General features: G+C 35.4%; 1 protein-coding gene across 4 annotated transcripts in view; it reads left to right on the top strand.

The window, feature by feature from the left end:
- The window catches only part of KLHL13 (kelch-like family member 13), a 117,066-nt gene that overhangs the window by 45,998 nt on the left and 56,273 nt on the right, over positions 1 to 14,795 (top strand). The window contains exons 1-2 of one of the 4 annotated variants that reach the window (XM_008587911.1): positions 444 to 524; positions 1,018 to 1,130. The exons of 1 other annotated variant lie outside the window; for it this stretch is intronic. In XM_008587911.1, the coding sequence (XP_008586133.1) occupies positions 1,033 to 1,130 (98 nt within the window). In that variant the 5' untranslated portion in view covers positions 444 to 524; positions 1,018 to 1,032. Of the gene's footprint in view, positions 1 to 44; positions 1,131 to 14,795 lie in introns of those variants that run through there. 2 more of the 4 variants (XM_008587912.1, XM_008587910.1) reach the window with 2 other exon arrangements.

The raw sequence follows: 14,795 nt of genomic DNA on the forward strand, positions 1-14,795 counted from the left end.
GGGGAGGAGTTGGGGGGGGGAATGGGAAGAGAAAGGGGGGGAGAAGAAGGGGAGGGCAGCATTGAATTAGATTGTTGATAGCGTCCCTCCGAGGACTGCTATTAAGAGCACGCCACTGTGTACTTCTCTGCTGCAGAAGACAGAGTGATATTCGTGTTACCACAGCATGTTGTAAATGTATGAGGTTTTTCTCATCCCGACTTGGAAATAGGGAAAGGAGAGCAACTTGAATCAGAAGCTACTAGAAGAGCGTGCAGAGTTCTGCAGCAGTTTATATTTGTTCTTACATTTTGCCTTCTTCTAACTGGAAAAGAGAGGGACTGGTATTTTTTAAACGGGCTTTTCCCATAATGGCATTCTTGTATTGTGTGGCCAGAGCTTGCACGGGAAGAAAGCAGGCTGCTGAATTTAGTCACTGATCTCTATTAGCTGTGGCCTAAGGCTATGCTGAGGTTTATATCCCATTTGTATTGTTGCAGCTCAAAAGAAGAATGTTCAGAGGATGACAAGTGTATTCTGAGTAGGTATGTTGTTTCATTTTCATATGAAACCCATATATATTTTTTGTCTTCTACTATTGGTCAGAAATCAGGTTAATAGGTGCAGAATATAATACAATGCTGCAGTATCCCTGTAAAGGTAGAACAATGGTATTGCGAGCTTGAAAAAAAAGAAAAGAAAAGAAAACCCTAGCTGTTTTTATTAAATAAAGCTGCATTGTGTGGTATGCACAGTGCGGTCTCAAAAAAAAAAAAAAAATACTGCAGTCAACGCTTTCCTAACGAGGTGGCACTATTGTTGAGTTGGAACGATAGAATCATCATATTGCTTTAGGGGACAGGAGGATTTAAAGGAGGTACCTTGTAGCCCTATTTTACAGATTGGAAGCATCGGTTTAACGGCACTGGCAGAATCGTTTGCTTGTTCTCCGCGGCAGCCACTGCTGTGTCAGTGTAGTGTGGAATGGAAGTCCTAGTTGGTAGTCTGTTATGGAAACGCTGTTTACTGTTATTGTAGTACCGTGCTGACAACATGCCATTGAAATGGAAAACGAGCTCTCCTGCTATCTGGAAATTCCCTGTTCCTGTGCTTAAAACATCCAGGTCAACTCCACTATCTCCAGCGTACATGTAAGTGAGAGAAAATAGGATACTAAAGTGGGATTTCATTCATGAATCTGCCTTGTCGCAAAACGGGGGGGAAATCCCAAATAGCAGCATCCCCAAACCCACAAGATTAGAAACCTCAAGATTGCTTACATTTAAAGATATTGGCATGCCCACATTTTACCATTGTTTTAATTTTCTAGAGTCTGTGTTTATGTGCATTCAAAGTGTTTAATGGTAATCTAATTACTAATATAAAAGAGCAAAGGAATAACTAAGGAATTGCATAAGGATAAACTTCAATCTTTAACACGGGTTGGCTTTTTTTGAATTTTTATATGTCTAAAACACATAAAATGGCTTCTTTTGTGTAATGGCATAAAAAAACTGTTAATGATTGATGGCGATGTGTTAAGTATGGAAATTTGAAACATTCAGAGTTTACATATATTGATCAGAAAATGAGTCTATTAATCAAGACTTTTATACTTGTGTATGAATATTAATAAGTTTGATATATCTTTCTCAGTTTTATCATTCAAGTTCTGAAGTGTAAGTTCGAATTTGTGCAAATTATACTTCTATGAGCAGTTATTTTTATACAGGGGTTGAAAAGAGTATTCTACAAATGTCTGTTTTAGAAGTGTATTTTAAGTAAATACAGACTGAAATGCATTGGGAAATTTTTCCAGAATTTTTGAATTCTTTTAATTCACAAAGTGTTGCTTTAAAAACAAAATCCAGGAGATATAATAAAATGTTTTTTTAAAGGATTGTTCGTGATCTCTTTTTTTGGTGGAGGAAGGAGTGAGGGAAAGCTGGACCTGTAATTAAAAAAAAAATAATGTTAGTACAAGAAAAGCGTTTGAGTAAGAAGGATGTCTTAATTGTGAGTGTTCTCTTTAAAATATTTTTCAGTAGGAAAGATGTGGAAAATTCCTCCTGCTTTAGGTTAATTGTGTGTTTAGAAATCTGGTGAGTTGCCATTTCTTTATTATTTTTTGTTTTATGTGAGGATATCTATCTGGTTCTTTGAAAGGCTTTTAGCTGCTGAGGAAGTGTGGTTATGCTCTTGGCCCCAAAGAAGTGGTTCCCTGGAAAGCGCTGAAAACTGATGACATTTCAGAGTCATTTCATTTTCAGATTCTTTTTATGTTCCTTCCTTTTTAAGCTCCAGGTTATTTTTATCTGTTTGGGTGTTAAACTTTTTCTTGTGAAGTAAAAAAATCTAGGCAATATTTGTAAAAAAAAAAAAAAAATCAGTTGTATTTGTTTTTCAAAAGCTGTGTTTCTCAAAAGCACAATTTAATGGAGGTTACAAGTTAATGGAGGTGACTAGTTAATGGAGCTCTTTCAAATAATTTGAGAAAATAGAATGTGCATGCTGATTTTATGAATCTTAGCTGGTGAGAAATGACCAAAAATTAACCAAAAGCAACTTTTTCATAAAAACAAAACAAAAAACCCCACTAAAATTGGTAGGTTACCATTCATAATGGTTATTAATATTTCTAGTATTATTGCTGTATTTTACTGCCCAAAAGATCCAAATTGCAGCTCCTATTGCAGCTGATTTGTCAGTTGTTAGAGATGGTTAAATAAATGCCCATATTTTATTAATTCACACTAGCCACAAGCTCAGATACAACTTAATGCAACATTTTTAATGAATTGCTTTCTTCTTAAGTATTCATCTCTTTGACTTGATGGTATGAGTGAATTGATTTAGAAGACAGAACCTAGAAAATATCACAGATGTTGTATGTTGACTGTTGATTGTTGGTAGTAGATATAGGTAGAATGGAAAAATATATTTGAAGAGCTAATGGTAGGCCAGACTATTTTGATATTGTAACAGTCTATATTATTAAATTGGCCTTATCTTGTTTTTCTTAAAAATATATTAATACTTAATGTTAAGTAAAAATACACAAAGGGTAAAGGTATTCAGTATAGGAAAAGACTAGCTTGGGAGTTTAAATAAGATTTTTAAATAAATTGTTTAGTTTTTGACTATTTTGACAGTTCATTGCCTCACTTGGCCAGAAATAAAAACATCATATTTAAAATGTCGTTCTTATCGGTACTTCTTTATATTTCACAACACTTCTACACAGAAAATGATACTTAAATTTAGCATAATTTCACTCTCAAAAATTATAAAGACTAGGTTAGATTACAAGGCTAGAAAACAGGTTAAATGGTTATTTGTGTCTTTTGGTTCTAAACTCTTCACATTGAGATGGAATAGTTAAATTCTGACTCCTTGATAAATTGTGATGTATTAGAAATTTACCTGTAAAATCCTGTATAAATATTTTAGGTAATATTTTGAATCATAGTTGATATAAGATCTTTTTGTATGTATACTTGTGTAGCATCAGTATTGGTTGTAATATTATATCATTATTTACTGAGATTTGTTAAATACACTTTATATGGTTTTTATCAAAGACTTGGGTACTTTTTAAAGACTGAAATTTCAATATAAAATATTCTTGGTTGTAGTAAAAATGTGTTGTAGTAATTGAGCAAGTATAGAAAAATATAAAGGTTCTTTAAGGTCTCTTTCTAAATCCAGTATAGGTGCTGCTTAGCTGTAGCTCTTCCCCTGATGCTGTAGATAGGGCAGTACTGCAACACTAGTGAAAGCTGTAATAGAAAACATTTTACCTACTGCAAACATTGATCAGAAACACTGTTTTATTTTATTTTATTTTTCCTTGTAGTTTTAAAGTCCAAGTTTGTTTTCTTTCTGCTTGTTTAGAACTTGAATGACAATTGAAACTTCCCAACATTTTTAAGGGTTATTGATGATAAGGACTGTTTATGGCAATATTAAGGAAAATAGTTTCTTATATAGTATAAAGCGCCTTTAAATTGTGTTATAATGTGATATGGGAGAAGTGGAGTATCTTAAAGACAAAAGATTTGGGAAAATAATATTTTGGCCTCTGGATAGGTTGAGGACCAAATAACTTAGTCTTTATTGGGTAGGTATAGTCTCCCTTCAGCTTCAGATTCGAACACTTGCGGGGTGGCGTGCCATCCATGTGGATTTCCAAATGGATTATCTTGGTCGAAAATGGGTCCTTGGTGACATGTGTTTGCGCTACACTATTCAACAGTAGGTTGAAGTTCAACCTTAGCCTGAGGGAGGATCTCTCGGTCAGTGTAAACTGCATTAGTAAAGACTCTGCTCCTGACAGGTGCGAACCATATAAATTACCCTGTGATTTTGCCTAAATTAATAAAACTGAAAGGGCAATAGCATTTAAATAGTTGTTCTGGTGTTTGGTATTCATTGTTTTAAAACAGCAAATGGTTTCTTCAGGCTAATGTTATAGGGTTAGTGCATTGTTAGGTTTTAAGAAAGCACTGAAATAGAACAGGATTAGCACTAGTGATCCTTTTATCTTTTCTTCACAAGCAGCGAGTTTTGACAATAATAGTATGGCAAGAAGGAGGAAGGAAATTAGGTAAAAATTACCTAGCGCAGTGTAACAGTGAATTCTAGCAAGACAGACACTGTGTGATGTTTTCCTTAGAATTTTTCCTTTTTCAAGCTGAAAGACTGAGTGTTAGTGAACCATACTTGTCCTCCTTTAGCCGCTGCACTTGTATTCAGTTAGCTTTGTGTTCAGTTATTTTGTGAAGTTGAAATTTTGTTCTAAAGTCTATTGTGTATGTTTTTAAAAAAGACCTCTTGAAACCATCTAATGTAACTGAAAATATTGCACACAAGACACTTGCAAGACAGAGCTAGTGTTTTTATTGCTTTTGGATATCTCAAATAATTTCATTCGGCAATAATTTATCGATATTCATGTTTTTAATTGAAAAATTATACATATTTGTGGGGTACAGAGTTAACTATCAATACTTTTGTGGTGATCAAATCAGGGTAGTTAGCATATTCATCATTACAAAATATAATCATTCTTTGTATCCATTAATCAATTTCTCGCTTACCCCCCTTCCTTTCCCACCTGTAATAACCACAGTCTGGATTCATTGTTTTTTATACTTAAATGAGTCTTGCTTCCAAGTACCTCTTCCCCCCTCCCCCAAAAACACTTTCCTCAGAGGGAAGAGAGGCAGGATCTCAAATCTCCATACCATCATGGGAAGTCCAGAGTTACTGAGAATTCCACTTAAAATTTAGAATATTTAGATGAGACCTAAGTAGGGCAAAATTCAGGGGAGAGGGAGGGATGAGACAGAAGTAAGAGATAGGCCAGTATTTCTGTTAATAACTTTATTATATATGGTTAAAGAGTTAAAAATTATAAGCACTGTCCATGATGATATTATAAATTGAAATGGTAGTCATGGTGTGTTGCTTTATTTTCTCAAGACTGTGAGAAAGAGGTGGTATAAACATGAAATTATTGGGGAATCTGTACAAAGAGAAGTTACTGAGAATCCATTTTTGAAGTGCTCCGTTCTTTTTCAATCACCTTGTATATTAACATTCAGCAGTTGCTCACTGTCTGTGATGTTCCAGGCACAACTCTGCTGAGTATTAGGCGTATAGTCCTTGCAGTCATTCAAAATGACTATTCTCTATCTCCCATAATATCTTTAATCATAAACAATTAAATTGGTTATTTTATTTTACTGCTGTGAAAATTCTAAACCAAGACAAACAGGTTAAATAACATTTTTGTTTAAAGTACTTTTAGTATTGATAATAGATTTAAGGGCAATGAAAACACTACAGAAGAAAAATATGTCTGGGCTAAATGAAGGGACATGAATTGGAGATAGATACAGATTTTAAAGTACATATTGCACAGGATGGAAAATGAAAAAAATTATGTTTAAACTTGAAAGTATTCTCTTTAACAAGAGGAATGGAGTACCATTCTTTATATTGGACAGGGAATAATTTATTATTTAGGTGCTTTATAGCAAACAAGGGTACATGTATTACCTTCCAAGCAGCAAAAATTTGATCCTAGAATATAAGATGTAATCTTAGTTTAAAATAAAATTATATTGTTTCCAATTATGCTAAAATATTTTCACTGGCATAACTTAACTATGATGAGGGTATCTGTTGTTTTTACCCAATATTTTTACATTGTTGACTTCTAATAGTATGGTTCATTGTAGAAATGAAATAACTTATCCTTAAATAAGAAAAATATAAATTAAAAAAAATTTCATAACTGTGGAAGCTGAAAAATTTAATCTAGACAGTTCAATGTATTGTTTTGGTTTCTTCCTTCCTTCCTCCCTTCCTCTCATCGTCCCTTCCTTTCCTTCATTCCTTTCCTTCTCTTCCTTTCTCCCAGTTATAAGTAAGAACATGCGGTGTTTCTCTTTCCTTGTGTGACTCATTTAACATAATTTTCTCCATACTCATCCATGTTGCTGCAAGAGAAAACAAACCTAAGGATAATGGAGATGGAGGGGAGGTGGCGGGTGGTGGGGTGGGGGGCTTGGAGAGGGATAGGTTGGGTAAAGGGCATAAAGAAAAATCATGATTTGTAATAATAATTTGCTTTTAATAAATAATAATAAGCAATTTAACCTAGAATGTATGTCAGGATATTGTAAATTTTATATGAGACCTATTTATTCCCAATTTTTAAAAAAGTCCTGGTTTAGCACAGTTAAATATAATACAATTTATTTAGTGCTACTAAAGAAGTGCTAAGGACCTTGTATGGTGCCTCCCAAAAAAATCCATACGTGTATGTCTTCTCCCTCTTTTACACATAAGGACACACAAGTTCAGAGAGGTTAATTAACTTGCTCAATGTTACACATCAAGTAAGAGGTTAAATCAGAATTCAAATTCAGGTCTGCCTGTTTTCAAAGCTCTTGACTTCTGTAATGTATTTTCATTTTATTTTTATTTTTAATTTTTTGAATGGAAACATAATTGATTATACATAATTATGTAGTACTGAGTTGACTATCAGTATTTGTGTACAGTATGTGATGATCAAATCAATATTATTAGAATGTTCATCATTACAAATCATAAGTATTCTTTGTGTTCCCTACCCAATAACTACTTAACCCCCTTCCCCTCCCCCTTTCCCATCTCTGGTAACTATAGGTCTGTTCTGTCCTTCTGAAAATTCAACATTTTATCGTGGCCTGCCTTCCTTCCTTCCTTCCTTCCTCCCTCCCTCCCTCCCTCCCTCTTAACATTGTGAAAGTGCCTTTTCATTTTTATAGACTTTTGCTCCTTTTATACCATCTATTAATTAGGTCATATGTCACTGGGATTAGAAGAAAAAAACAAGTATGATGTATGGGAAGTCCTCACTTGGATTGAGTGATGGTATAGGAAGAAGTTAGAGAGCTTTACTTGCATAATGTCAAGTGGTAAAGTTGTAGGAGAATACTGGAGCAATTATCTACACTTGGTGATATGGTGTTGGGATTAACTCCATTGTCTCCTGAAGTTTTCATACTTTTTTCAAGGATTATCACCTTAACTGTTACCCACCTTTTCCCCCATTGGTAATTAGCCACCATGGGCAGTGCTGTCACTGGTCTGCTCTTTGTAGCACATTCCAAGAGTACTACCCCAGTCCTGAGTAGTATTCAATTGTGTTTATATATCATATTTTCCTTATCTAGTCATCTGTAGATGGACATTTAGGTTGGTTCCATATCTTGGCTATTGTAAATAGAGCTGCAGTGAACATGGGAATGCAGTATCCTTTCAACATCATGATTTCCATTCCTAGGGGTATACACCCAGAAGTGGGATTGCAGGATCATATGGCAGATCTATCTGTAGTTGTTTGAGAAACCTCCATACTGTCTTCTAAAGTTGCTGTACTAATTTATAGTACCAACAGCAGTATAGGAGGGTTCCCTGTCTTCACACCCTCAGCAGCATTTGTTATTCTCAGTGTTTTTGATTATAGCTGGTCTAATGGGGGTGAGATATCTCAATGTGGTTTTAATTTTCATTTCCCTAATGATCAGTGATGTTGAGCATTTTTTTCAAGTAGGTGTTGGCCATTTGTATGTCTTCTTTTGAAAAATTCAGCTCCTTTGCCCATTTTTAAATTGGATTATTTTTGTTTTTTTTTTTTGTTTGTTTGTTTGTTTTGCAGTGAAGTTGTTTGAGTTCCTTGTATATTCTGGATATCAACCTCTTGCTGGATGTGTAATATTTTCTCCCATTCTGTAGGTTGTCTTTTCTCTGTTGATTTTTTGCTGTGAAGAAGCTTTTTAGTTTGATATAATTCTTCTATTTGTTTATTTTTCCTTTTGTCGCTTGTGCTTTGGGGGTCTTTATTCATAAAGTCTTTGCCCAATCCTACATCCTGAAGTGTTTCCCCTATGTTTTCTTCTAGGACTTTTATAGTTTCAAGTCTTATACTTAAGTCTTTAGTCCATTTTTAGTTGATTTTGATATAAGGTGAGAGGTATGGGTCTAGTTAAATTCTTCTACACATGGATGTCCAATTTTCCTAGCACCATTTAGTGAAGAGTCTATCCTTTCCCCAGTGCATGTTCTTGGTGCCTTTGTTGAAGATTAGTTGGCTGCAAGTACCTGGGTTGATTTCTGGGTTCTCTATTCTGTTCCATTGGTCTGTATGTCTCTTTTTATGCCAATACTATGCTCTTTTGGTTACCATTGCTTTGTAGTATAGTTTGAAGTCAGATAGTGTAATGTCTCTGGCTTTATTTTTTTTTACTCAGGGTTGTTTTGGATATTTGAGGTCTTTTGTTGCTCCATATGAATTTTAGGAATTTTTTTCTATTTCTGTGAAGAATGTCATTGGTATTTTAATGGGGATTGCATTAAGTCTGTAGATCACTTTGGGTAGTATGGAAACAGAGGCCATTCTTCCAAACTCATTCTATGAGTCCGGTATCACCCTGATACCAAAATCAGACAAAGACAACAGAAAAAGAAAACCATTATCCTTGATGAACATAGACCCAAAAATCCTCAGCAAGACATTAGCAAATGGAATACAGCAGCACATCAAAAACATTATACACCATGATCAGGTGGGATTCATCCCAGGAATGCAAGGATGGTTCAGCATATGCAAATCAATGAATGTGGTACATCACATCAACAAAATCAAGGACAAAAATCATATGATTATCTCAATAGATGCAAAAAAATCATTTGATAAAATTCAGCATCACTTCATGATAAAGACTTTCAATAAATTAGGTATAGAAGGAAAATGTCTCAACACAATAAAAGCCATATATGACAAACCACCACCAACATTATCCTGCGTCAGGAAAAATTGAAAGCTTTCCTTTAAGAACAGGAACAAGACAAGGATGCCCACTCTCACCACTCTTATTCAGCTTTGTATTGGAAGTATTCACCAGAGCAATCAGGCAAGAGATAGAAATAAAGGGCATTCAGATTGGAAAATATCAGTTCAAACTGTCCCTGTTTGCAGATGACACGATTCTATATATGTAAAAACCCATAGCCTCTACCAAAAATCTCCTAGAGCTTATCAACAAATTCATTAAAGTTGCAGGATACAAAATCAATACACAAAATCAGTAGCATACTTATACACCCGCAACAAACAAGCAGAAAAAGAATTTAAGAAAGCAAGCCCATTTACAGTAGTTACCAAAGGAATAAAATACCTAGGAATCAATTTAACCAAGGAGGTGAAAGATCTCTACAATGAGAACTACAAATCACTGCTGTAAGAAATTGAAGAGGAAACAAAAAGATGGAAAGACATTCCATGCTCTTGGATTGGAAGAATTAACATTGTGAAAGTGCCTTTTCATTTTTATAGACTTTTGCTCCTTTTATACCATCTATTAATTAGGTCATATGTCACTGGGATTAGAAGAAAAAAACAAGTATGATGTATGGGAAGTCCTCACTTGGATTGAGTGATGGTATAGGAAGAAGTTAGAGAGCTTTACTTGCATAATGTCAAGTGGTAAAGTTGTAGGAGAATACTGGAGCAATTATCTACACTTGGTGATATGGTGTTGGGATTAACTCCATTGTCTCCTGAAGTTTTCATACTTTTTTCAAGGATTATCACCTTAACTGTTACCCACCTTTTCCCCCATTGGTAATTAGCCACCATGGGCAGTGCTGTCACTGGTCTGCTCTTTGTAGCACATTCCAAGAGTACTACCCCAGTCGGTATGTTTAGTACTTTCTTGTGGACATTATTGATCCCATTGCTTAATTGTATGCAAGTACTTGATGAAAAAACCCTCCACGTATTAGTTTTCTATTACTTCCACAGCAAATTACTGCAAGCTAATGGTCTAAAACATCATAAATTTGTTATCTTACAATTTTTTTTTATGCCAGAAGCTTGATACTGGTCTCGCTAGGCTAAAATCAAAGTGTCAGCAGTGCTGAGGCTCTAGGAGAGAATCAGTTCCTTGCTCATTGTCTTTCATTGACAAAATTCAGTTCTTTTTGGCTGTGGGACTGAGGTCCCTATCATATTGCTGGCTGCAAGCTGAAGGACAATTTCAGCTTCTAGAGGCTGCCTGCACTCCTTGGGTTTTGGCCCCCTTCCTCCTCAAAACCAGCAAGGGCTGATTGAATTCTTTTCACATTGCTCTCTCACCCACTCTTCTGCCTTCCTCTTTCACTTCTAAGGACTCATGTGATTAGATTGGGCCACCTGGATAATATAAGATGCATTCTCCACATCAGGGTCCTTAATCACATTTGCAAAGTCCACTTTGCCATGTAACAATATATCCGCAGGTTCCTTGGGTAAGGATATGGACATCTTTTGGAGGCCATTATTCTATGTACCACACGGTAGTTGAACACAATCATGTTAGGTTTACACAAGCATCATAAGAAATTGTTCCAATTAACTCAAGTGCTTCTATAAATTTATTACTAAGCTATATTTATTAATCTCTGGGCCAGTAGTTTTGTTGTTGAAAATTACAATAATTTAAGCATTACATACACAGTTTTCGACTCTCACAACAATGATTTCCTCAAAATTTTATTAAAAAGTAAAATTATCCAGTGACAGCATTGTAACCTGGGGTTGTGTTGAAAGTATCATGAAAATAAGTTCTACTATTAGAACTTTTATCATTCTCCATGTCCTATAAAATAGGCATAAATGTATTGAGCACTTCGATTTTGCAAGTATACACAACCACATAAAATGCAGATATGAGTAAAAACTATGATGCTAGTTATTTAAAAACTTTATTATTTATTTGCCTTTTAAAATACAGGCTGTTTAGGGATGATTTGCATGATCCAAGTCTCTTTTTAAAAGCTAATAAGGAGTAGTGCTACCTTTTGAATAAAATCATGGGATTTGTTTTCTTAATAAAGTTTGATTTAACAAGCAGAAGCACTCAAAATTACTCCATTGATACCAGAGCTCTCTACACTGTACTAAAGTGAGTGCATAATGCAAGTTGGTTGATGTTGATTGCGCTTTATTGCATTGAAGAAGTGAAGAAACAATTTCAAAGGACTCGACATTTCTTTCCACCTTTTCAAAATATTTTCAGCTTATTCAAAAGACTGAATAAAATCAGATCAAACATAAAGGCTACCAGAAAATAATACTTCACAACTAGAAGATCATCATATGTCTCTGAAGTCAAATAACACAGTTTGTTAAGAATCTTTTAAAAAATCTTCAAAACATATTAGAGAATTAGCTAGTGGAAGCATATGGTTATGTCATTGTTGCCTTGCTAATGCCCTTCAGTGCTTGGTGTTTGGCAGGTACAGGGGCCCAATACTGATATTAGGAGTGTTACTTAGTTAACATCTGTGGGGAAAACAGGATAATTTAGTCAGGCTCCCTTGGCTCAGGTCTGGTTGGGGGTCGAGCAACACGTTTCTTGTAAACAAGTTGTGTGTGGGTGGAGTTAGTGTGCATGTGCACCAATGCATCTTTTTAGGTTTGTTGCTATGGTGTGTTCTACAGTTTGTGAAGCAGGCTGGCCAGCAGAGAGCTCCCATCTAAAAATAGAACATGTTTACTCTGCTGGCAGCTGCTCAGTTTTTCTTTGGACTTTGCCAGTAGCAGTTGAGTTTCTGAGTTTCTGCTTTGGGCTGTTTAACTCTTAGATGTGTGTGTGCTGAATAAAGAGTATTCCTACTTCAGCCAAGGACCATTTTGTCCAGTTTCCTGGCTTGTGGGCCTGTGTGTGAGGGGTTTGTGAGTGGATTCGAGGGGTCTGTGAGCTCCAGACCCAGTCCTAGCTCTACAACATCTGTTAAGTGTAATAGGACGAGTAAAATAACAGGTGAGGACCGTCTATGCTACTTAGTTATTGAGCATTAAATCTGATTCTCCAGCAAATTACTAAGGCCTGAGAAGTGGCAGTTCTAATCTTGGAGGCGAGTGTAGGAAAGTTCTGAGCTCAGATCTGGTTACTGAACTCCCTAGAAACTGTCTGCTTCCTATTATGGAAGGTGCGGGGGCTTGATTGTATTTTGGATTTAAAAGGTTTGAATATTATATTTTAGAACACTAAAATTTTGAGAACCAAACATTATGAGAATGATGTATTGGAGTGGCAAGCTTAGTTGTGTGTATTTGGGCCACTAGGCTAAACCAGTCCTTGTGTCATCCTTGTGTCATCCCTGTGCGCCTACTCTCCCTCCCTTCTTCCTTTCCACATTAAAGTCTCTCACTGCAGGTGTTTCTAAAAATTCTAAATGATCTTTACTCATCACTTACAAGTTATCTTCTTCTATTTTCACTTTTTGTTTTTTTGGTTTCAAAATACAGAGCTTTTTCAATGAATAATGAGATAACAACCTCGACATCTTAAAAAGAGCATAATTATCTTTTTTTTTTTTTTTTTGTCTTTTTGTCTTTTTTCCGTGTCCGGCAACGGATCGCAACCCTCAGTGTTGCCCCCGTACCGGACCGGGGACCGGCGACGGGATCGCAAGCCTCGGCGTTGCTCCCGCGCCTCGCTCAGCCAGTGAGCGGGAGCCGGTCTGTACATGGGATCCGAACCCTCGGACGGGAGCGCCGCCGCGCTTCCCAAGCGGCGCACTATCCAGTGCGCCACCGGGCCGGCCCAAAGAGCATAATTATCTAATTCAGGGTTTTTTGAATCCAAGAGCTGGAAGGAACCTTAGAAATCATTCTTTTGGTTACACCATTTACCTTGAAAGAGAATGTGGTATTAATGCCTGATCACTATTTCTCCGACTGTGTACATTTGTGTTTGATTATTTTTAACCCAGTCTTAATTTATATTTCCTATTTGTAAAATCCTGTTTTATCAAGTGTACTACAAATTAATGTTAAAGAACAGCTTACTACAAAACCTCAACTGGATTTCTCTTTATAGATGTGATTACATCAGAGTTTATCTTTTGTCCAGCAGTAAAACATGTGTGTAATTAATAGTTAGTTTGATCTAGCTTTAGTTTGGATGGACCTACAAAATATTTGAAATAGCATTTTGAAAAGTATATGGGTGTTCTAAGTTGTGAATAGATTATTCAACAGACAATTCCTTAGCATTGCCAGTTTGAAGTGATTTTTCTTTTCTTTTTAAATTTATTTTTCATTATACATACATGTGGAGTACAACATTGACTTTCAATAATTGTGTACAATGTGTGGTGGTTAGATCAGTATAGTTACAATACATAATAATTTTTTGTGTCTGTTAACCAATTCCTCATTAACCCCCCCTTCCTCCTCCTTCCCCTTTTCCACCTCTAGTTTTCTAAAAGTTCAGCGTATTACTGTGATTGTTGTTTCTTTCTATCTCTCTTTATTGTTTGTTTATTTATGGATTCAGCTCCGAGTTATGAGTGAGAACATGCGGTATTTCTCTTTCTGGGCCTGGGTTGTTTTACTTAGGATAATTTTCTCCAGACTCATTCATGTTGTGGCAAATGGTAGAATTTCATTCTTTTTTTATGGCTGAGTAGTATTGCACTGTGTATATATACCACAACTTCCTTATCCAGTCATCCATTGATGGAAATTTAGGTTGGTCCCATCATCTAGCGATTGTAAATAGAGCTGCTTATTACTTTCCTGCAGAGGTATGTGTACATAATCGTTTCTGAATGATACACAGCTAACCAAAAGTTTGTGGAACTGAAGCCTAAGTTTTGATCTTAAGTAGACTGGAGACCTAACTCATTAGCATATTTTCTTAGACATGTTGCTGAAGTATATAGATACATGCAATTAAAGACTGCCTTTTTGCAAATAATGTGATTCACCATTGCATCATCATAAATTTTGGCTTTCTTTCATATAATTATAATTTCAGATTATACTTTTGAATAGTGGGCATTGTTTAATTGCTGATCCAGCCTTGCAGGTAACCTAATCGGGAATGAGTAATCCTTTAAAATAATAATAAAGTTGGTGTTATTTATTTTTTTTATTTGGTGCTTATATGCTAACTATAAACTGATACCTTATGGACTAGAAAACGAAGTTTGCAGTTGTTTTGTTACTGTGGTTTATATGAACTATGCAACATTATATTTGTTATGTATAATGGTGAACATTTGTTATAATTTTTATATCATTTAATCCTTTGGAAATCATTTTATATCCTTTTATATCATTTAATTCTTTGATGATGATCTCTTAGCAAGCAAATATCCTGACTGCTCTTTGTTTGCCTATCTCCTAATGCAGTGCCTGCCATATAGCAGATGCTCAGTAAAGGTTGAGTATGAATGAATTTAGAGAGTATAGTTCTTAGGTCTGT

This window comes from Galeopterus variegatus, unplaced genomic scaffold (genome assembly GCF_000696425.1).
Source record: "Galeopterus variegatus unplaced genomic scaffold, G_variegatus-3.0.2 Scaffold4587, whole genome shotgun sequence".
NCBI lineage: Eukaryota > Metazoa > Chordata > Mammalia > Dermoptera > Cynocephalidae > Galeopterus > Galeopterus variegatus.